This window comes from Mirounga leonina, unplaced genomic scaffold, assembly GCF_011800145.1.
Source record: "Mirounga leonina isolate KUSES-001 unplaced genomic scaffold, KU_Mleo_1.0 Mir_175, whole genome shotgun sequence".
NCBI classification, from domain to species: Eukaryota; Metazoa; Chordata; class Mammalia; order Carnivora; family Phocidae; genus Mirounga; species Mirounga leonina.
In genome coordinates, this window is record NW_023270453.1 from 4,243,195 (window position 1) to 4,265,702 (window position 22,508).

General features: G+C 38.5%; 1 protein-coding gene across 8 annotated transcripts in view; it reads left to right on the top strand.

Moving 5' to 3' along the window:
* The window catches only part of NSUN6 (NOP2/Sun RNA methyltransferase 6), a 53,290-nt gene that overhangs the window by 9,189 nt on the left and 21,593 nt on the right, over positions 1-22,508 (top strand). For 7 of the 8 annotated variants that reach the window (XR_004682207.1, XR_004682208.1, XM_035021518.1 and 4 more), the window contains 4 exons: positions 6,856-6,965; positions 8,760-8,913; positions 17,611-17,692; positions 19,146-19,265. Coding sequence is in view for 6 of the 8 variants with exons in the window: in XM_035021518.1 (XP_034877409.1) it covers positions 6,856-6,965; positions 8,760-8,913; positions 17,611-17,692; positions 19,146-19,265 (466 nt within the window). In the remaining 2 variants the exon portion in view is untranslated. The remainder of the gene's footprint in view (positions 1-6,855; positions 6,966-8,759; positions 8,914-17,610; positions 17,693-19,145; positions 19,266-22,508) is intronic. The other variant, XM_035021522.1, reaches the window with a different exon arrangement.

Here is a 22,508-nt window from a genome sequence, read left to right on the forward strand (position 1 = left end):
TACTTTTTAATGAAACCGTGTAACTTTTTAGTTACAAGTCTGCCAGTAGTTCTGTGACTATTTTTCTGTATTCTCTATAAGAACACTAGGGGGCGCCTGGGTGACTCAGTAGGTTAAGTGTCTCTGCCTCCAGCTCAGGTCTGGGATCCTACCCCAGGAGCCCCCTGTCGGACTCCTTGCTCAGCGGGCAGTCTGCTTCTCCTTCTCCCTTTGCCCCTCCCCCTGCTTCTGCGCTCATGTGCTCTCTCTGTCTCTGTCTCTCTTTCTCTATCTCTCAAATGAATAAATAAAATCTTAAAAAAATAACCATTAGGACTGTAGGTTGGATTTCCAGTGCATGTAGCCCCTTGTGTTGGTGATTGACTAGAAGGACTCACAGGACTCATTATGTAGTTGTGCTCATGGTGAAGATTTATTATAGGAAAGGACACAAAAACAAAATCTGCAAAGGGAAGGGTACATGGGGCAAAGTCTGGAGGAAGCCAGGCACAAGCTTCCAAGAGACCTCTCCCCCACAGGGTTCCTAGGATATGCTTAATTCCTCTAGCAACAAATTGTGACGAGAGTAAAACAGTTGTCTAGGAGGGAAGCTCATTCGAGACTCAGTGGCCACGTTTTTTATTGGGCACTGGTCATGTTGGCACCCTCTGGCCGGCATGTACCAAAATTTCAGGCTCCCAAAAGGAAAACAGGTGTTCAGAACAAAGCACATTGCTTGTACAAACATTTAGGAACAATAATCTACTCTTATCATTATGGAAGTTTTTCAGTCACTGCTGGGAACTGTTTCCCAGTCACGTTTCCAGATGCCAGCCAAGGGTTGACCTTGCAAGCAGGCCTTTCTAAAAATAGCAGTCTCAAGCCTGTTGTGTTCTCTCTTATTTTGGAGGCTCTCTTATTGTTTATTTCCCAGTTCACTACTTTCTGTTTCTTATCTAGTTTTTCTTCTATCCCGTTTTTGAGTTTTTCCTTTTCCTTTTGAAAAATATAAAGACGTATTTGAAACTTTTTTCTTTGGGTTTTTTTTTTTTTTTTTTTGGTATTACCTATGTATGGGTCCCATGTTGAATGAATCCTTTCTGCTTCTTTAACTCACTGAGTGGAAACAGTTGCATTCACATAGCTTCTTCTAGTAGGCACTTTGCTCAAAAATGATATAGAATGGGGTAAAGTGTGTCCCTAGACACCTAAACAGATGTGTTTTCAAAAATGCTTTCACCAGGTTTTCCCTAGTGGCACATTTCTAGCCCTGGTGAGCAGAGCTGATAAAGACTGAGGCTCTTTGTGAAGGGTTCCAGCTCACAGCTTTTTTTTGCATGGGGCTTTAATTATTTCTGCTTAGTTAACTCTATTGAGGAGCACCAAACTTGGTTGCTACTTCCCTTTCCTTAGCTACTTCTAGGCAGTTTATCCAGATTTGTCAGGGAAAGTGCAGATGCCTGCTTTGCCGCAGCTGACAACCCTGTTCCTCTTTCAGCTTTATCTGCTGTGAATGGGACTCTAACAACACCTCAGATTCTTGTTTCTCAACCTGAGCCCCCAGTCCGGGTTCTAAGTAATAAATATTTGATTAAGCCTCCAGGAGCTTTTCCTTTTCAGAGATTTTCATACCCTGTTGAGGAACTAGGTTTGATCCACATTTCTCTGTGTCAGACAGTTATTCCTCCTCAGTGGGAATATAGCCATTTCTTAGCTTTATTATAAATGGCATGTCCTTCTCAGATCGTTGTTTCTTTCTTCATTTCTACGGACTTCAGAAAAAGAAATACACTCTTAGTCTTTTGCTGATCTTTTACTGGAAACTCAGTATCACATAATTATTTTTATTTTTTTATTTATTTATTTTTAAAGATTTTATTTATTTATTTGACATAGAGATAGCGAGAGCAGGAACACAAGCAGCGGGAGGGGGAGAGGGAGAAGCAGGCCTCCCCCTGAGGAGGGAGCCCGATGTGGGACTCGATCCCAGGACCCTGGGATCATGACCTGAGCCGAAGGCAGACGCTTAACGACTGAGCCACCCAGGCGCCCTCACATAATTATTTAAAATATCAAAATATAGGTTAAACTGTGTTTGTAGATAATGAACAATTTTAAAAGTAATTTCTCACCATAAATTCAGGTTCCCCCAGTTTATTTAAATATGATACATAATATACTGATTAACTCTATATTTAATGTTTTTTAAAGTTTTATCATTGGTAATATAATGAGATGGAACATAAGGTTGTAGTGTTGAATTTAATAGTCTCAGTGTCAACTTTATTAAAAAACTTAGGAGAAAATTGAATGCCAGGCTTCTTTTCATGAGTGTTTTTTTAACATTCTACCCAAACAGCATTTTCTGAAGACTGATTTTATGTTAGTAGAATTTTTTAAGTCAACATTCAATTCATAATTTTTAAGAATCTCTACATTTTTTTGTTCGTGCACCTCCCTTTTTAACAAAAATTTCAACAAAGTATTTTTAACAGGTCAGAAAATTTTCTTTTCCTTCACAATGAATAACTAACCTAGTAGCATAATTCTCTTGATCCAAATGAGGCTGGATTCGCGTCTCTCAGCCTGCTTGATTTCAGTCTTTCATAGTTGTCTTGCTACTACCAGCACTTTAATATTTCAGTTGCTGTTTGTGTATATGAAATAATACGGTATATGCAATAGAATATTCAAGTAATTGCACAAAAATGGATGATTAAGTACAGATGGCAATCCTGCTGAAAAAGAGATATTGGTTGGCATGCAATAATATACAACATCTTAAAATTATAATCATTATGTCCTATTTGGTGTGGAGTTGCTAATATGTGCAGTTAAATGCCAAATGGAGGGGCGCCTGGGTGGCTCAGTCAGTTAAGCGTGTGCCTTCAGCTCGGGTCATGATCCTGGGGTCCTGGGATTGAGCCCCGCATTGGGCTTCTTCCTCATCGGGGAGTCTGCTTCTCCCTCTTCCTCTGCCCTGTGCGCTCTCTCTCTCTCACGCTGTTTCAAATAAATAAAATCCTAAAAAAAAAACCACCGCCAAATGAATAAATTCATATTTTTATATATATTTTAGTGGGACATTCTCATAATTCCACTCTTTGTAATTGATAGACACCTCATTTTTAAAGCTATTTTACTAGTTTTTTTCTTAATCTGAGTGCCTTCATACTATTTCCCTCCTATCTGTATTACTGTAGTATCATAAAATCCTTTCTTTAATGTTGGTTCACTTCTTTATTTGTAAATATTGTAATAAAAAATTAAGCTTTTAGCATGTTTTATGGCTCTGCATCAACTCTTACATTTCCTTTTATCTTTGCTGCCTCAAACTCTCCCCTTCAGCAAAGCTGAATTACACCTTGATACTTGCATATATGGCATCTTATGTTTTTATACAATTAGTCCTAGTGTTGAGGGATCCCCAAGACCACTCCCTGGCTTGATGACTCTAGGATGACTCATAGGATTCAGCATATAGTAGTACTATATGCAGTGACTATGGCTCGTTCCAGTGAAGTGATCTGAAGCAGAATCAGCAAAGGGAGGGGGCACATGGGAAAAAGTACAGGGAAAACCAGTTGAAAGCTTACAGAATTCTCTTCCAATGCAGTCACATAGGAAACACTTAATTCCCTCAGGAACAGGTTTGACAACTTGTAAGATGTTGCCAACCAGGGAAATTCATTAGCGACTCAGTGTCCAGGATTTTTATTTGGGACGGTCATGTAGGCATTCCCTGCCTGGCACATGCCCACATTCTGGCCTCTCAGAAGGAAAGTCATTGTTGGCCATAAACCATACTATTTGTACAGATGATTTAGTTAATAGCAGGTATCCTTCTGAAATCTAAGTTCCCAGATGGCAGCCAAGAACCAACCTTGTAACCATGCTGTCCAAAGAAAGGATAGTAATTCACGACTCTTATGTTAACTCTTTTTTTCCATAGTCTTTCTGTCCTCTCCATGAAATGGTTATTCCCATAAAAACATTCTGATTAAAACTACAAGGTTCCATTTCCCAAGACATTTTTTAATTGGTGCTATGTGTAAGACCCAAGGGTGTTACAAAGATGAATGAAATGCAGTTGATTCATTTAAAAACGGGAAACCTTCATATGAGTCAGACTGTTAAAAGTGCTACAGTGAAGGTATTAATGAAGTACCATCAGCACAGAATAGAAAGGACTGAGTGAAAGGAAGTTGGTAAAGATTTTCTTCAAGTAGATAATATTTCAGTTGAGCCTTGAAGGTGATTAGGCATTAGGCTGATGGGTTAAGATGGTCAAGGGTATGTGAGGTGGAGAGAAAGCAAAAGTATGGAGGCATGAAAATGTAAGGTGGCTCGTGACAAAGTGATCAGGTTTGGCTACTTAGTTGCTTTTTCAGAGAGGGTGGTGAAACATGAGATTGAAGAAGTTGGGAGAGGCAAGCTGTGAAGTGTAAAATATTTTTTTTTTTTTAAGTAAGGAATGTTTAGTTTTTTGCTTAGAACCAAAGAATAGGAGCCAAAGAATACTGGTAGTAGCATAAAGCTATTTTTCCAACTGCATGGAGATCATGATCCACTAGTAGGTTGTAAAATCAATTTAATGTCTTTTTTTAGCATTTTTTAAAAAAGAAATGGGTATTTCATAATGTATCATATTGTACTGTACATACTGAAGGTGTTTCATGAAACATTTGATGTAAATATAAGTGTGTATAAATGCATGTGTGTATACATACATACACACACACGTGTCCTGAGTTGTGATATTAAGTGCATTTCTGTGGGTTACAGTCCAAAAAGATTGAAAAAAATTTTAAAAGAAGATAAATTCTAAGACTGGAAATAAATTAGGAAATCATTTCAGAGTGTTTTATTTCCAACAGTGTGGTAATCTAGATAACCTGAAAATGTTTCTGCTACAGACACCTAGGAATACTAAATAAAAAATAAGGCCATAAAATGCACAACTGAGTGATTGAGAATATAAGTGAGATATTTAGGGGTTAGAATGAAGAGTAACTGAAAACAGAGCTAATATTTGGGGATTAGGAGATGTGGGAGAGGAGGTGGTCAGTGTTCTAAATTTAGGGGTTTTCCTTTTATTTTTTTTTTTAAAGATTTTATTTATTTTTTGACAGACAGCAAGAGAGGGAACACAAGGAGGGAGAGTGGGAGAGGGAGAAGCAGTCTTCCCGCTGAGCAGGGAGCCTGATGCAGGGCTCAATCCCAGGACTCTGGCATCATGACCTGAGCCTAAGGCAGACAGACGCTTAATGACTGAGCCATCCAGGCACCCCCTAGGGACTTTCCTTTTAATGTAGGAAATAACAGGGTATGAACACTAGGAGGTGAGAAATATCCAGCAGTCAGTGCAAGACAATAATTAAGGAATTGGAGTTCTCTTATCTTTTTTCAAATTTTATTATTTATTATCTATTTTATTTATTAGAGAATGCACAAGTTGCGGGGGGGGAGAGGGGGAGGAAGAAGCAGATTCCCTGCTGAGCAGGGAGCCTGATGCGGGGCTCGATCCCCGAGATCATGACCCGAGCTGAAGGCAGCCGCTTAACCGACTGAGCCACCCAGGCACCCTTGGATCTGTCTTGTCTTAGAGTCTGGATTGAAGAAAACAAATCTGTGATTGTGGAACTGTAGTTCCATACCTCATAAAGGTTTGGAATTGAGATTCATGCTACCCAAGTGGTCAAACATGAGAATATACAGATCGTTTTCTAAGTGATTATTGAAAGCCTGAGGTCGCCAAGAGTAGAATGCAAGGTAAGAAGAGATGCAGCATGTTTTGGAACATGGGGGAATGGAACTCTTTTAAGAAGTAGATAGGGAACGAGCAGTGAGAACATGAGAGACAAACAAGTGGTACAAAACTGAGAAGCTCAGTGAGATAGGACTATCTGGAGATCACGGAAGGAAGATATGACAGGCTCCGTTCCCCCAGCAAGGAGTTGTAACAACACATGTGAGATGTTGCCAACCACGAACATGCATGAGGGACTCAGTGCTTAAGGTCTTTATTTAGGGCTGATCAGATAGGCACCCCCTGACTTTTGAAAAAGTCTTTCTGTGTATTAGAAGTGATACTCAGTTGTTAGTGGTCTAAGGAATGAATGGAAGGTGAGAAATTGGAAAACACTCAAAAAAGTTGGACAGTAAAGGAAAAGTAAAAGACATCTTCTTCTGGTTAAAATATGAATAGTTGAGAGACTCTGGACTCGGCAGGAACCAAACTGAGGGTTATAGAAGGGTGTGTGTGTGGGGGGGGGGCATTGGGTAACCGGGTGATGGGTATTAAGGAGGGCACATGTGGTGATGAGCACTGGGTGTTATACGCAAGTAATGAATCATTGAACACTACATCAAAAACTAATGGTGTACTATATGCTGGCTAATTGAACATAATAATAAAAAAATAATTTAAAAAATTTAAAAAAATAAATAAAATATGAATAGTTGACCACACAGCAGTACACCATTTTAGAGATGCTTTTGAATTCCTTGTATATTGTCTGTTTTAGTCTTTGAAGGTAAGGACTTTATTTTTCTTCCTTCTAATGCTATTATGGAAACAGCAGTGCTCTTTAAATGATTAAGCAGTTTTTGGTGCTACTTTATTGCCTTCTACCAGATAGACCTCTTTCTATTTTTTTTTTCCTCAAGTGTGCCCCATCTCCCTCTCTAAACTACTTCCTCTATATTTATCCTTCTTTTTTTCTGCTTGCTTTTTCTTATTTATTCATTCATTGGCATTATCTTGGGACAGTCAGGAGAAAAGAGGTTATTTAGGGTTTAGATTGAAACATTAAAAAGTTTGGTAGGGGTTGGAGGTGTATTACTGTGTTAAAATTGCTCATCTTACATCCCTAGGAAGAATATAAAAAAACAACATTGTGAAGCAGTTGTTGGAGCACAATGTGGCAATGCGGTGTTGAGAGGAGCCCATGTCTATGTTCCAGGAATTGTGTCAGCTTCAAAACGTAAGTATAATGTTTCAGCCTCTCTGTACAAGAAAAGATTCTTTAAAATCTATATACATTATCAAGTGGAAAATGTATTAAACTATCATTCAGATGTATTTCAAATTTACTTTTATCAGATATTTTTCTTTTTTTTTTAAAGATTTTATTTATTTATTTGACAGAGAGACACAGCGAGAGAGGGAACACAAGCAGAGGGAGTGGGAGAGGGAGAAGCAGGCTTCCCGCCGAGCAGGGAACCCGATGTGGGGCTCGATCCCAGGACCCTGGGACCATGACCTGAGCCGAAGGCAGACGCTTAACAACTGAGCCACCCAGGCGCCCCCAAATATTTTTCAAGTTTTACATTTGGCATAGCCAGAAAGAGATTTATCTGATATGGTCTCACAAATTGGGCATCCATATGTGGTTTCTTTGCCAATTTTTTTCTTTCCATAAAAGAGTGTGAGATGATGTTTAGAGGATCATTACTGATTAATAGAGTGTAAGATGTCAGTGAAATTTTATTTTGTATTCTTAACTCCATTGCCCTCAGACTTCTGTTGTCATTTGTGAGGGTAACCTTCTGAACTTGGGATCTTAATATTGAAATAAAAGCCAGTATTCTTAATTTACTCACTCAGTTGATGACATATGCTTAATAAGTTAGTCACTGTGGTTCAGTCTTAATTTATTGGGCTTGAAATCAAGACATGTGTTTTGCTCTGTTGGGAAGTTATTCAGTCTGTGGGCTTTAGTTATGTTATCTGTGAAATAATTTGACGTGCATTCGGGTGTGCTAAACTGCCCGCTGGCCAAATCTGGCCTATGTCTGTTTTTGTGTGGCTCACAGCTGAAAATGGTTTTTCCATTTTTAAAAGCTTGTTTAGAAAAAATACAAAGAAGAATATGCCAGCAGACCTTATGTGGCTCATAAAGCCTAAGGAATTCACATGCCCTTTATAGGAAAAGTTCTTTGACCTCTGATCTATGCGATTTGAACAGTCCTTCTAGCTCTAGTTGATAGACTGCTCACTACTGTTACCAAGTTAATGGGCTAGACAAATTTATGACAGGCTAGGTCTAAGAACATGAAAGTGAGATAGAGTTCCCCATTATTAAAGTCCCTGGGATTGGTTACTGAAAATAATTTAATGAAATGGCTACAAAAACCTAGACTTAATTAGCTGTAAGAATCAACTCCATACACTGTGTATATATACACGTATATACGTAGGTACATGTACGTACGTATACACATGTTCATGTATATACACACATGCACACACATATATGAATGAATGTACTTACTAAAATCTCTGTCTTAATTGCTATAATAGGAAACCTGCAAAGAAATAACAATAGGGTTAGGCGATTTAGAAACATTTCTTTGAGGGATTTTAGTGTACATTTTTGATGAATCTTTTTAAGGGGAACTTAGAACTTTGAGGATTGAGCCAAAGATACCAAAATTTATATGAAGTTGTTTAGGGAATGTTAGGTTTGGAAAAAATAAATAGGAGATACCCTTCATTTTCTGCTTAGCTAAAGAGTTCCAGTTTATATAGGATGTTTTAAAGATTTGTATTTTTTTGTTCTCCTAGGAAAAAAGTCTTCAGTTAGATATATTGTGATGGAACATTTAAAAGTAACAAGTCATATTTTCTATAAGGGATTATTTTGAGATAGCCAGTTTAGACCTCTTCATGCCCACAATTGATGCCCTTAGATGTCCCTAGTCTAGCTTAAATAATTTTCACTATTCTTATACCAAAATATAGTCTAATAAGTATAATCTGATTTTCTTCTTTCTAGTTATGAAAGCTGGAGATGTTATTTCTGTATACTCTGATATAAAAGGCAAATGTAAGAAAGGAGCCAAAGAATTTGATGGAACAAAAGTATTCCTTGGAAATGGAATTTCTGAACTAAGCCGCAAAGAAATCTTCAGTGGGCTACCTGAACTGAAGTATGTCATCAAGTGTTTGGAGGAAATATGCATTCTTTTTGGTGGTTCAAGAAAAATAAAAACAATGTAAAAAATATATCTAGTTGCATTATAAAAATATTTTTGGGGGGTATAAATTTGGAAAATAATTGTTCAATGCATATTTCCATGCTTTTTTGAAAAATTGCTTTTGGGTAGAAGAATAAATGCTTAGATTAAAGGGCCCACCTACATAAGCAAGCAGTCATGCTGTAATTGTTAGTTTCAGTTTTCCTTTTGAATTTTATTAATTTATTGATTTGAAAATTTTTGCACCTTTTGGGGATTTGCATCTTGATAAAGGATGAATTATGTGACTTATCCAGAACTGTTTAAACAGTCTGATTTTTGTGAAACAAAAAGATTATGATTTTAATATAAATTAAAAAGAAAAGTTTTTATTAAGACATTTTTTTACCAGAAAGCCAGCAATCACATGGCTACTTGTGGTCAAGAATTAATACTTGGATCTGGGGTGCCTGGGTAGCTCAGCCTGTTGAGCAACCGACTCTTAATTTCAGCTCAGGTCATGATCTCAGGGTCATGGGATCGGTCCCCATGTCAGGCTCCATACTCAGTGTGGAGTCTGCTTGAGATCCTCTTTCTCTGCCCCTTCCCTGGTTCATGCTCGCAAGTGCTCTCAAATCTTTAAAAAAAAAAAAACAAAACAGAACATTTGGATTTACTCAAACCAAATTTAAAAAGTTTTTAATCATCTTGGGTTGCTACTGACTCTAAATAAATTAAATCTGTGGGCAGTCCAGAATCATTTTGCTTCATATTTTCAGCTATTAAGGAGTTCTGTGGACAGCTCCATTACTCCACAGTTGACAGCTGATGTAGACATGCCGAAAACTGAATTTATCCATGCAGAACTGGACTACATCCCTGATTCCTGGAACAGTTTTCATGTTGCAACAGTCTGGGTTTATAGTTGAAGTTAATTCTTCTGAAGAAACAGATTATTGGATTAACTAACTCTAGATAGCAGTACTTTCCAAATGGCCAAGAGCAAAGATTTTATTCTCCTTAGAAGACTTTATGAATATAAAGATAAAGCATATATATATATGTGTGTTTATCTTTGGGTCTGTAATAGGCAGTAAACATTTTGACTTCCTCCTTTGGTTCTATTTTTAGTGGTATACTCTTCATTCTCTCTTTTTTTTGTGACTGGCTTAATTTTTTTTTTACTTAATTATAATTGATACATAATACTGTATTTCAGGTGTACAACACAGTGATTCAATATTCATATGTATTAGAAAATGGTTACCACAATAAGGCATTACCATCTGTGGTTATACAAAGTTGTTACAATATTATTAACTATATTCCTCGTGTTGTACCTTACATTCCATGTTTTATTGATAATTTATTTCATCTTGTTTATAATTTATTTAATCCCCATAACTCATTTATAACTGGAAAGTTAATCTTTCTCACTTTATTCATTACCCTTATCCCCTTCTCTGGCACCCATCAAATCTGTTTCTGTTTTGTTTTGTTTGTTCATTTGTTTTTTAGATTCCATATACAAGTTAAATCATACCGTATTTGTCTTTATCTGTCTGACTTATTTCACTTAGCATAATACCTTCTGGGGCCATCTTTGTTGTCATGAATGGCATTTCATTCTTTTTTATGACTGAGTAATATTCCTCTCTCTCTCTCTCTCTCTCTCTCTCTCTCTGTATACTGCATTTTCTTAATCCATTCATTTATCATAAGTGGACAGTTTTCTTCCTGTGATGGATTTCTACTTATAATTGATTTCTAGTTTCATACTGTTGTGATAGGAAGAAAAGCTTGATATGATTTCAGTCTTGTTAAATTTATTGAGATTTCTTTTGTGGCCTAACATGATCTATCCAGGAAAATGTTAAAGGTACATTTGAGAAGAATGTGTAGTCTGCTGTTCGGGGATGGAATATTCTGTATGTATGAAGTCCATGTGGTTTGATGTGGTGTTTGCTCTTATTACATTATTTTCTGTCTGGATGATCTATCCACTGATGTTAAATATGGTTTTAAAGTCCCCTGCTATTGTTACTATTATAATGATTCTCTTTATGATTATGTAATATCCTTCTTTGCCTCTTATTACAGCCTTTGTTTTAAAGTCTGTTTTGTGTCCTACATGTATTGGTACCCCTGCTTTCTTTTTGTTTTCATTTGCATGGAATATTTTTTTATAGCCCTGTACTTTCAGTCTGTATTTGTCTTTGGGTCTGAAGTGAATCTCTTGTAGTCAGCTTATAGATGGGTCTTGTTTTTTATCCATTCATTCATGCTATGTGTTTTGCTTGGATTGTTTAGTCCACTTTCATTTAAAGTAATTATTGATACATGTGTACTTATTGCCGTTTTGATATTTGTTTTCTGATTGTTTTTGTAATTCTTTGTTCTTCTCTTGGGATTTGATTATTTCAGTGTTAGGCTTGGATTACTTCCTCTTTACTTTTTGTGTATCTATTACAGGTTTTTGGTTTGTGGTAACCATGAGATTTGTCTATAATAACCTATGTATGTAACAGTCTATTTCAAGTTGGTGGTTGCTTAAATTCCAAACATTCCAAAACATTTCTCTCTTCCCTGCAGCATTTTATGTTTATGCCATCATATTTTACATCTTTTTATTTTATGTATTCCTTAACTATTATAGATATAGTTGATTTTACTACTTTTATCTTTTAACCTTCAGACTAGCTTTGTAAGTGGTTGATCCACTACCTTTACTATATATTTGCCTTTACTAGTGAGATTTTTTTCTTTCATATATTTTACTTCTTATTATGGCCTTTTCCTTTTTGCTAATAGAAGTCTGTTTAATACTATAAAACTAGTTCAGGGGTGATGAACTCCTTTAACTTTTGCTTCTCTGGGAAGCTCTTTATCTTCCCCTTCAGTTGTGAATGATAACCTTGCTGATTATTCTTGATTGTAAGCAGTCTGAATGTATTGTGTCACTCATTCTCTTCTGGCCTGCAAACTTTATGCTGAGAAATCAGCTGATAGCCTTATGGGGATTCCCTTATATGTAACTAATTTTTTTTCTGCTGCTTTTAAGAGTCTGTCTTTGTTTTTTAATTTTTGACATTTTAGTTATGATGTATCTTGGTGTGGATCCCTTTGGGTTCATTGTTTTGGGGATTCTCTTTTTCCTAGATCTGGATGTCTGCTTCCTTTGCCAAATGAGGGAAGTTTTCATCTATTATTTCTCAAATAAATTTTTTGCCACTTTCTCTCTCTCTCTCTCCTCCTTTGGGGACTCCTATAAAGGGAATGTTAGTGCATCTGTTAGCTCACAGGTCCCTTAAACTATCCTCATTTTTAAAATTCCTTTTTCTTTTTGTTGTTCAGTTTGGGTGATTTTTACTTCCTTGTTTTCCAGATCACTGCTCTTTTCTTCTGTGTTACTAATCTGCTGTTTATTCCCTATAGTGTATTTTTATTTCTGTTATTCTTCAGCTCTGATTGGAACTTTTATATATTTTCTTTTTGTTGAAGTCCTCACTGTTTATCCATTTTTGTCTCGAGTTTGATGAGCAGTTTTATGGCAACTACTTTGGACTTTTTATTGGATAAATTGTTTATTTCCATTTTGTTTAGTTCTTTTTCTGATGTTTTGTGTTATTTTGTTTGGAACATATTCTTCTGTCTCCTCATTATGCCTAACTGTGTTTGTTTCTGTGTATTAGGTAGTTCATCTACATCTGGTGTTGAAGGAGTGGCCTTATGTAAGAGATGTCCGAAAGGGCGCAGTAGTGCAATTCTCTTACCCTGGTACCCAGACATAGGTGCTTCAGGAGTGTTCCCTGAGTGGGCTTTGTGCGTCCTCCTCTTGTGGCAGCCCCTTGGACAGCTGCAGGTGCCCTCTTGGGTGAGGCTGGCTTCCTTCCCCTGCCTGGTTAGCTGGCAGCCTATTCCTGATGGCTACAGGTGTGCTGTAGGTGGAGTCCTATAGACTGCAAGGCTCTGCTGAGGGGCAGGGCTGTATGGGGCTCTCAGTAGCATGTGCACCCTGGCATTTACATTCTAGAGAGAGGATTTCAAAATGGTGTCTGTCAGCTCCAGCATCAGCAGGGCAGAACAAGATAGCAAAAATGGCTGTCACCAGTGTCTTACTTCTCAGGGAGATTCGAGGCACGCCCCCCCACCCAATCCTCTTCAGCAAGTGCTCCAAGATTAGTAAGTAGGCCTACTTTACCTGTGGTCTTTGTGCTTTTTTATTTGGCTTTTGATCTTTTTGATATGGTTTTTGATCTGATTTGGAACCATTTGTACTAGTTTCTGGGTTGAGTTTGTGTGCAAGCCCTTTATGAATGGGGTTTCCTTTCTTTACAGTTTTGTAGTTTTCCTGGACATACTCCCTATTGGTTTTTAAGGCCAGGTGTTTGGGAAGCTCATCTCTTCATGAATTATCTAAGGGTTGGGTTGTTGGATGTGGAATTTGAAACTCTCCTCAGGGAGATAACATTCCTTTGAGGTCTGTTCTGACCATGGAATGTTGCTCCAGGGGTTTGGTTTTTTTTCCTTAGCAAGACTGTATCCTTGCCTCTTCCACTCATCTTGATGCTGTCCCTTGTTGTGGGGGCTCTGTTCATCCAGTTTCTAGGTCCGTTCAGTTTGTTGTGTTTGTGGGAAGAGGTGAGCTCAGGATCTTATTATTCTGCCCTCTTGAACCCTCTTCCACTCCTCATTCTGTTATATTATTCAATGTTATAGTTCCAGTAACTTTGCTGACAGACTTTTCTGAGTAATGTTTGTTGGTAGGAGTAGCAGGCAGCCATCTTTCAAAAAACTGTTGTTTTTTTTAAAACTCAACTTTTAAACTCAGCATTCAGTTATGCTGTTAGAATTTCTTTCTCTGCCTATGTGAGGAAAAGCATGCTTCCATAACAAAGAAATGCTACACATATATCATGTTTCTTATTATAAAATTTTAGAACTATGTCTGCCAGTGGTAGTTTGTTATTCAGCGAGTAAATTTGCACCCTTTGCTTTCTTGAATTACAGTGGACTTCAGTCATAGACTTCATAGAGGTAGATTAATTTACTAACAACCTGTTTATCATATGAGATCTGGTTCTTTGTGTTACTATATGGAAATACATATTAAAAAAAGTTTTATTTTTTACTTTTTCAAAGATTTTATTTATTTATTTGACAGAGAGAGAGCTTGGGGAACAGAAGGCAGAGGGAGAGGGAGAAGCAGACTCCCCGCTGAGAAGGGAGCCTGATGCGGGGCTCTATCCTAGGACCCTGGTATCATGACTTGAGCCAAAGGCAGATGCTTGACTAAGCCACCCAGGCACCCCACAAAAACAATTTTAAAAGAAACATGGAGGGGCATCCTGGGAAGCTCGTCCTGGGATCGAGCCCTGCAGTGGGCTCCCTCCTCAGCAGGGAGTCTGCTTCTCCCTCTCCCTCTACCTCTCCCCCTGCTTATACTCTCTCTCAAATAAATAAAAATATAATCTTTTTAAAAAATAAAAAAAATAAAAAATTTGCCCAATTTCCAAAAAAAAAAAAAAAAAGGTTGTCAAGGGAAAAAAAGAAACGTAATCCCATACTGGAACAATAATTGGCTTAAATTATTCTTTGTCGAGTTGTTTTAAGTTAAATACTGCAAAGATGGACAACTTGTGCTGGTGGTCAGAAGGAGACAAAGAAATAGCAGAACTTGAAGCACTAGGTAGGAACTAGATTAGAGAGGCAGGCATATAAATGTTAACGTTTGAGTATTTTTCAGAGGACTAGTGTCGTGCAAGTCAGAAAGTCATTTAAATTATGAAAGAGTGAGCAGGTCATGGAATTCAAGGTGTCCAATAATGGGTCCAGACTGGGCAGGGGCTGAGGTGTTGATCAAGGTCAGTGCGCCAGTTGTCTCAACAAATGACTGACTTTTGAATGTGAGGCTTTGACTTTTCAGAAGGTTCCTTTGTATTTTTTCTGGTCAGGGGCAGGTACTATGTAGGAAATGGTTAGATTTGATTCTGGCTGGAGCAAGGACCAAAGACCAACTGATTAACTCTGATTTAACTCTGATTAAAAGTACAGATTCAGACATGTCAGGTGGTAAAGAAGCAAGTGAGGATAAAAGGGATGGGAAGAGGGAGAAAGGAGTTAACGTTTATTGTATGACAAAGGCTGTTAGAACCGACTGGACATCACAGTCATTACCACTGTAGTTGTAGTCCATGAATATCTACAGAAATTATTTCACTCTAAAAAGCAGCGTAAACTTACCTTTTGTGGCATAATAATGATTTGGTCTTTGGGTTCTTGGCACACAGCTCCCCAAATCCTTGGAATCTCTGCAGAGATGAGTGTCTTTTGTATGCTAATGAGATGACTGGTAGCTGGGGGTCCCTAGATAGCTTCTGGAAGGCACTTGACGGAGGAACCAACCTTGTAGTTAGAAGGTTGGAACTTGTGGCTCTACCCCCGGACCTCCAGGGAAGGGAGAGGGCCTGGAAATTCAGTTCATATCCAGGGGTCAGTGATTTAATCAATCAATCATAAAGACTCCTAAATGATGGGGTTCAGGTTGGTGAACACATCTAGGTGTGGGGAAGGTGGTGAACCATACACCTCTCCCTTACCTTCTCCTGTGTATCTCTCCTTCAGCCATTTCTAAGTTGTATCCTCCATAGTAAACCGGTGCTAGTAAGTGTTGTTCTGAGTTGTGTGAGTTGTTCTAGGGAATTTTCAAACCTGAGGAGGGCAGTGTGGAAACCCCCAAATTCACAACCCGTTGGTGAGAAGTACAGACGGCAACCCGGATGTGCAGCTGGTGTCTGGAGCAACACCGGTCTTTTTTTTTTTTTTTTTTAAAGATTTTATTTATTTATTTGACAGAGAGAGACACAGCGGGAGAGGGAACACAAGCAGGGGGAGTGGGAGAGGGAGAAGCAGGCTTCCCGCCGAGCAGGGAGCCCGATGTGGGGCTCGATCCCAGGACCCTGCGATCGTGACCTGAGCCGAAGGCAGACGCTTAGCGACTGAGCCACCCAGGTGCCCCAGGAGCGACACCAGTCTTGTTGGATCCAACCGTTGAGCCCATGGCGCCTCACAATAACCCCTGGCAGGTCGTGCCAGGACTGGTGCAAGAAAAAACGCCACACATTTGGTGTCAGGAGTGTTGTGAGTAAAGTGAGCCCACCTACCTACCTGAAGCTCAGTGCACACCATCCACATAGGTGCTTCCCTGCCAACATTGGTTCAGAAGCTCTGAACTTGTCTAGTGTCCTGGACCTGAGGGGTGTGTTCTTGTTCTCCCTGCTTAGACTGTATTCCTTGCTTGTACTCCTGTACCTGGTTTAAATCCAGATTCCTAATCTTGCCTTTATTATTAGAGTGCACTTTTTCTGTGCCCCTCTAATCCCTCGAACATGGTGTTGATTTCCCTTTTTTCTTGCTCTTTGTGGTGTGGTCTGATACACCAGGCCATGTTTGGCTTTCTCCAACAGTATTTGTATGCTTTCTCTTGCCTCTGATGGTCACTGACAGCCTCTCTCAGATGGCGATGTTTGTTCTAATGGAATATCGTCCACCATGTTCTCCTGGGTCCTGGACATTCCTGCTCTGATCAGTTCCACTGCCGCTTATAACATGGGATAAAGGTAGAAAAGCTCATCTTGAGGATTATGTCAGTAGTGGGCAGTTATTCTCTAAAGAGATGAGAGAGTTGTGTGGCATATTTGTGGTTGCTTAGCATCAGCATGATTCTTAAGTATATTTTTATTTTTCATACAAGTACATAGTGCCTTGCAAACTGAAGCATTCAGAAAATCCCACCAGAAGGATTAGAATGAATCAACAAATAAAGACACATTTGTTAGTCAGAGAAAGACAAATACCGTATGATCTCATATGTGGAATTTAAGAAACAAAACAAATGGACAAAGGATAAAAAGACAAACCAAAAAACAGACTCTTAACTATAGAGAACACACAGATGGTTCCCAGAGGGGAGGTGGGTAGGGGATGGGTGAAATAGGTGAAGGGGATTAAGAGTACACTTACCTTGGGGTACCTGTGTGGTACGGTCTGTTAAGTATCTGACTCTTGGTTTCAGCTCAGGTCGTGATCTCAGGGTTATGAGATTGAGCCCCATGTCAGGCTCCGCACTCAGTGCTGAGTCTGCAACTCTCTCCCTTTCCCTCAGCCCCACCCTCTCTCGTGCATGCTCGCTCTCTCTCTAAAATAAATCTTTAAACAAAAAAAGAGTACACTTACTTGATGAGCACTGAGTGACATATAGAAATGTTGAACCAGGATATTGTACACCTGAAACTAATATACTGGCATTAAAAATAAATAAGAACTGGCATTAAAAATAAGAACAAATGCATTATGTTAACATAAATAGCATTTTTAATTAAGTAGCTATGTTAAAAAATAAAAAGACTCATGTTCTTTGCCTTTTTAGTTTGTTCAAATCTCTGAAGAAACTCCTTTGTGCCGCAATGAAAAATTTATCCTTTTTAGTTTTCCTGATGGCTTTCTACTGCAAGGACTAAGTCATAGAAAATTCACAGGAATATCCTAAGTATTGTGGTATTGAGTAAAAAAGGTTATGTTTGTTGTGCTATGTGGGTATGTCCCTGGAAATTGAGTTTGTATGGACTGTGGAATTTATACAGACTAATACTAGATTTTTCTGCTTTTCAGAGGTATAGGCATAAGAATGACAGAACCGATATATCTCAGCCCCTCATTTGACAATGTACTGCCCAGCTACTTATTTTTACAGGCAAGTATTTGTCAGAGTAAAATATTTAAAGACATTGAAACATAACTTCGGTAAGTTATTTCAAATCTAAGGTTTTTTTCTATTACCATATTTTTTGTGGTTTATTTTTTCTCATCTACCTTTGGTTAAGCAGTAAAAAAAAAAACCAAAAAAAAAACCAGACCCCCAAAACCAAAAACACTTTGTACATACTCTCTTCTTTTTCTCAACTGATTTTATTTTATTTTTTTAATTAATTAATTTTTTTATTTTTTAAAGATTTTATTTATTTGACAGAGACAGCGAGAGAGGGAACACAAGCAGGGGGAGTGGGAGAGAGAGAGGCAGGTTTCCTGCTGAGCAGGGAGCCCGATGTGGGGCTCGATCCCAGGACCCTGGGATCATGACCTGAGCCGAAGGCAGACGCTTAATGACTGAGCCACCCAGGCGCCCCTCTCAACTGATTTTAAACTTTTTAAAAAACCCTGTGTTGCCCAAAAGAGTGTTAATTGCTTATTAGCCTCTACTGTTTTGTTTCTTGGAAAGTAATTTAGAAAATACATTACTTTAAAAAAATGCATTACTGAGGCATCTGGGCAGCTCAGTCAGTTAAGCATCTTCTATGGCTCAGGTCATGATCCCAGGGTTCTGCATTAGGCGCCCTGCTCAGTGGGGAATCTGCTTCTACCTCTCCCTCTCCCCACTCCTTGTGTGCGCTCTCTCTCTCTCAAATAAATACAATCTTTTAAAAAAAATGCATTACTGTCTTTAAAAAAATAAATAAAAATAAAATAAAAAAATGCATTACTTTGGGATATTATTCTATTTTATTTAAGGCAAACTTATCCTAGAGTAGCAGTCCTTGTATGATCAAAACCAATAATGAATTAATGGTATAATATAACTTGTTGCCATATAGCTTATTGCTGTAGATACATGAGTTGTCCAGTCTCATATTTCTGGGTGCCAATCAGAAATAGATTGGTTTACATTTTACTTTTCTCCTACAGAAATGTGGTAGTGGCGGGGAGATAGGAACCCAGACGTCTTTGAGTGGCATTAGCAGCATAAAACTAGAATTCTTAAGTGGGCGTTAGATGGTGAAGCACCCAAAATTCCAAAATTTTGTACATTTTCTTAGAAAAAGATCCAGAGCTTTGTTATATTTCTGAAAGGGCTTTGGCCTTCAAAATACTGAGAGCCACTGAATTGAGGGAAAAAATGTGCTTTTTTAGTTAAATTGATAGGGGAAATGCATCATGCATGTGCATGTGTGTGTCTCGTGTGTGAATGTCCAATGAGATCATAGGATACTCTAGGAAACTGTGAATTTCCTGACACTATGTTTACAGAAAACCTATTCTTGGCAGAGGATGCTATACTGGATTACCTCCAAAGATTTCTTTATGTTCTGTGATTCTGAACTTTAAAAGGATATAGAATCACTGATAATTGATTTTTTTTTCCTTTATAGAATTTGCCATCTGCTGTAGTAACTCATGTTCTGGATCCTCAACCCGGAGAGAAGATACTAGATTTGTGTGCAGCACCTGGAGGCAAAACAACACACATTGCAGCATTAATGCATGATCAGGTGAGACTGTCTTCACAGCAAAAACTGCTCACAATATGTTGAAGGTGGAACTACACATAACTTATGAAACATGTAGACATTCATAATCTGAATGATTTCAGATTCAGCCAAAGTAAAGACTGTTCAGTGATGGCATTCATCACGTGTTGAGTTCAGGTTATCATTTGTGAAGACTATCTGAAGATCTTGAATCCCAGATTTACTAATACATTTGTAGAGTAGAAGTCTTCATAAAATTATGTTTAACTGTAACATTTAAGAGATTTTTTTATGTTCTTAATTATAAGACTTGACACTTTCTAAACTACTAAATTCTGCCGCTAAAACTTGATTGACAGCACATTACTGAAGTATCAATATATACACATATATATATATGTACATTATGATATGTACACATCAAATACATTTTCTTGAGATCCATAAAAACCTTATGATCTGGCTTAATTATAGAGCCTGTTGCATTGTTATAAAATATAGTAAGTCTTAAATAACTTTATTTCAGATTTTACTGCTTTTTCCCCACATATATGTATATGACAATATGTTTTCTTTCATAATGGGTTAGTCTGTGTTCAAAACTCAGTGTGACCCTGTAACCATTCTGTGCTGGACCTAAGATTCTTCAGCTCAAGAAGGATAGGGCCAGTTGATGCTTTCTTCTTGTTTCAAATTCCATAAAATTACATGGTTCCTGAAATGCTTAGACACACTAGTATCTTCACCTACTTTGATCTGGAGGCAGATTTTAATTGATTGGTTGGTTGATTAAACAGACAGTTAGTACTTACATATGCCAAGTACTGGGGAGGCAGCAACAAACCACTGGGACCAAAATTGTCTTTATTGTGTAGCTTCCCTTCTAGTTAAGAGGAGACAGATAATAAATTAAATGAATACAAGTTATGGCATGTAGGATTGTGGTAAGGGCGGTGGTGAGCAAGAGAGGAAGGGGAGGGGCATCGGGAGTATTGAGGGGAGTGAGTATGCAGTTTTTAGGAGGGTAGTGAGAAATGCACCCTGTAAAGGTGGTTTTTGAGGAAAGACTTGGAGGTGATGAGCAATATGGAGGTCTGTAGAATGCATATTTTAGCTAGAGAAAAAGCAAGTGTGGGTGGTCTGAGGCTGGAGGGCATCTGATCTGTTTGAGGAATCTCTGCAGTTTGCTGAGAGAAACGAAGTGAGGAGGAAAAGAGACCAGAGAGAGGGAGGTCCCAGGGGTGGATGTTTGGGTCGAGCTGTTGGCAGGGTCTGACAGGACATTAGTTATGCTCGAGTGATGGGAAGTCACAGAAGAGTGATATAAGCCTCTTTACTATTTCAAGTATCCTTTTGGCTGTTGCCTTGAAAACAGGCTGGAAGAGGGCAAGGGTGACTGGTTTGGAGACAGTTATTCAGGGAAGCATCGTGGAGGTGGCAAGAAGTTCTGGAGATGTGTTTAAGGTGGAGTTGTAAGGAGTTGCTGATGCACTGGATGTGGGTTATGGAAATGTGAGGGTAATCAAGATTTTGGGTGAGGGTGACTATGGTAGGAGCAAATTCTGCAGGGAAAAGTCAGAAAGTTGGTTTTGGAGATATTAAACTGAAATGTCTATTAGACTTGCAAGGGATGATGTTGAGCAGGCAATTAGATATTTGAGCCTGGAGTTCAGGACAGAGGTATAGACTGGAAATAAAAATATAGATTGGAAATGTAAATACATATAAAATAGAAATTTGCAAGCCATCAGCATATAGATAATACATAAAGCCATAAAACTTATGTGGGTGGCAATAGAGAGTAGAAGAGGCCAGGAGACTGAGCCGCACGGGTACTGTGTGCCAACATTCAGAGGTTGGGGAAAGGAGAAGGAATGGCCAGTGATGTCAGAGGAAAACCAGAGGAGTAGTAGGACACCCTGGAAACAATGTGAAGAAAGGGATTGAAAGACAGTGGAGAGAGAGCTATGTCAGATGTTGCTGCTGGGCCACATAAAGTGAGGACTGAGAACTTCCAGTGGACCTAGCACCAGGTCAGTGATGGGCAACCTTATCATGAGCAGTTTTGGTGAGTGGAAATGCTTGCTTGGATTGAGAATGAGGGGAATCCAAGAAAGTGAATCAAGAGCACTCCTTTGGTGGTGGTGGTGGGGTGTTATTTATACAGGAATACAGTGAAATGGGGCAGTAGTTGGAGGTGAACTCAGGGAGTACTTTATTTTACGATGAGAGAAATGATCATGTTTGTATGCTAATGAGAGATCCATTAAAAGGGGAAATTGCTAGCAGTATCTTTGAGGAGGTGAGATGGGATACATTTTGATGCACAAGTGGCTTTAGATGGTAGCATACAACAGTTTATCCATGGAAATCGGAGGGTCAGCGGAGTACACGGGTGCAGATATTGGTGGGCCGGTCAATGTGGTAAGAGACAGGAAGGTCTCTTTTGGTTGTTTGAGTTTTCTCAGTGAAATATGAAGCAAGGTCATCAGATGAGAATGGGGATGGGGAAGGAGGTGGTAAGAGCTAGGAGGTATGAAATGTTAATCTAGGAAAATGGAAGTGAGAATGGGCTATGGACACATCCTAGCAATTCCAGTTTGCACTATGGGCTCTGTGAATACAATGGTCATGAATGTAAGATTTGTTGGGATAGTGATGGGCTTTTTTTAGCTGCCTGGATGTAGATGTGAAGTTGGTGAAGAATTGGATTTAACCACAGCAGCATTTTTATCATGCTTATATCTAAGACACAGAAGCATGTGTATAAGAGAGTAATGTGATACAACATGGAATCTAAACTGGGTAAAGAGCATAGCAAGGACAGTAAAAGACTGAGGGCAGTAGATCCATTCATATTTTTCTAAGTTAGCTCAGATTTATACAGTGGTAGGAATTCTTAGGCACCTAGGAAACTCTGGCAGTTTTTTTTCATGGTACTCATTTATAAATAAGAAAAATTTGCCTACCTGAAGTGTAAGACTTTCTGGTATAGAAATATACTTCTGTGAGGCTTAGCAGAGCCCTTCTGCTCTGATTCACTTGATAGAAGATGTAGTATCTGTGTGCCCACTCCCCAAAGTGCCAGATGTTGGACTTTACCAGATGATCATTTTTGATCTATATTTAAGTGATTAAGTCAAGTGATTTACAAGCAGTCTTGCACAGAAAATATAGGAACATGTACTGTGTCAAGATGAAATTGTAACTTTTTCCTTTCATTAGTGCAAATCATTTTATCCAAAGACTTCTGATAAAAATTCA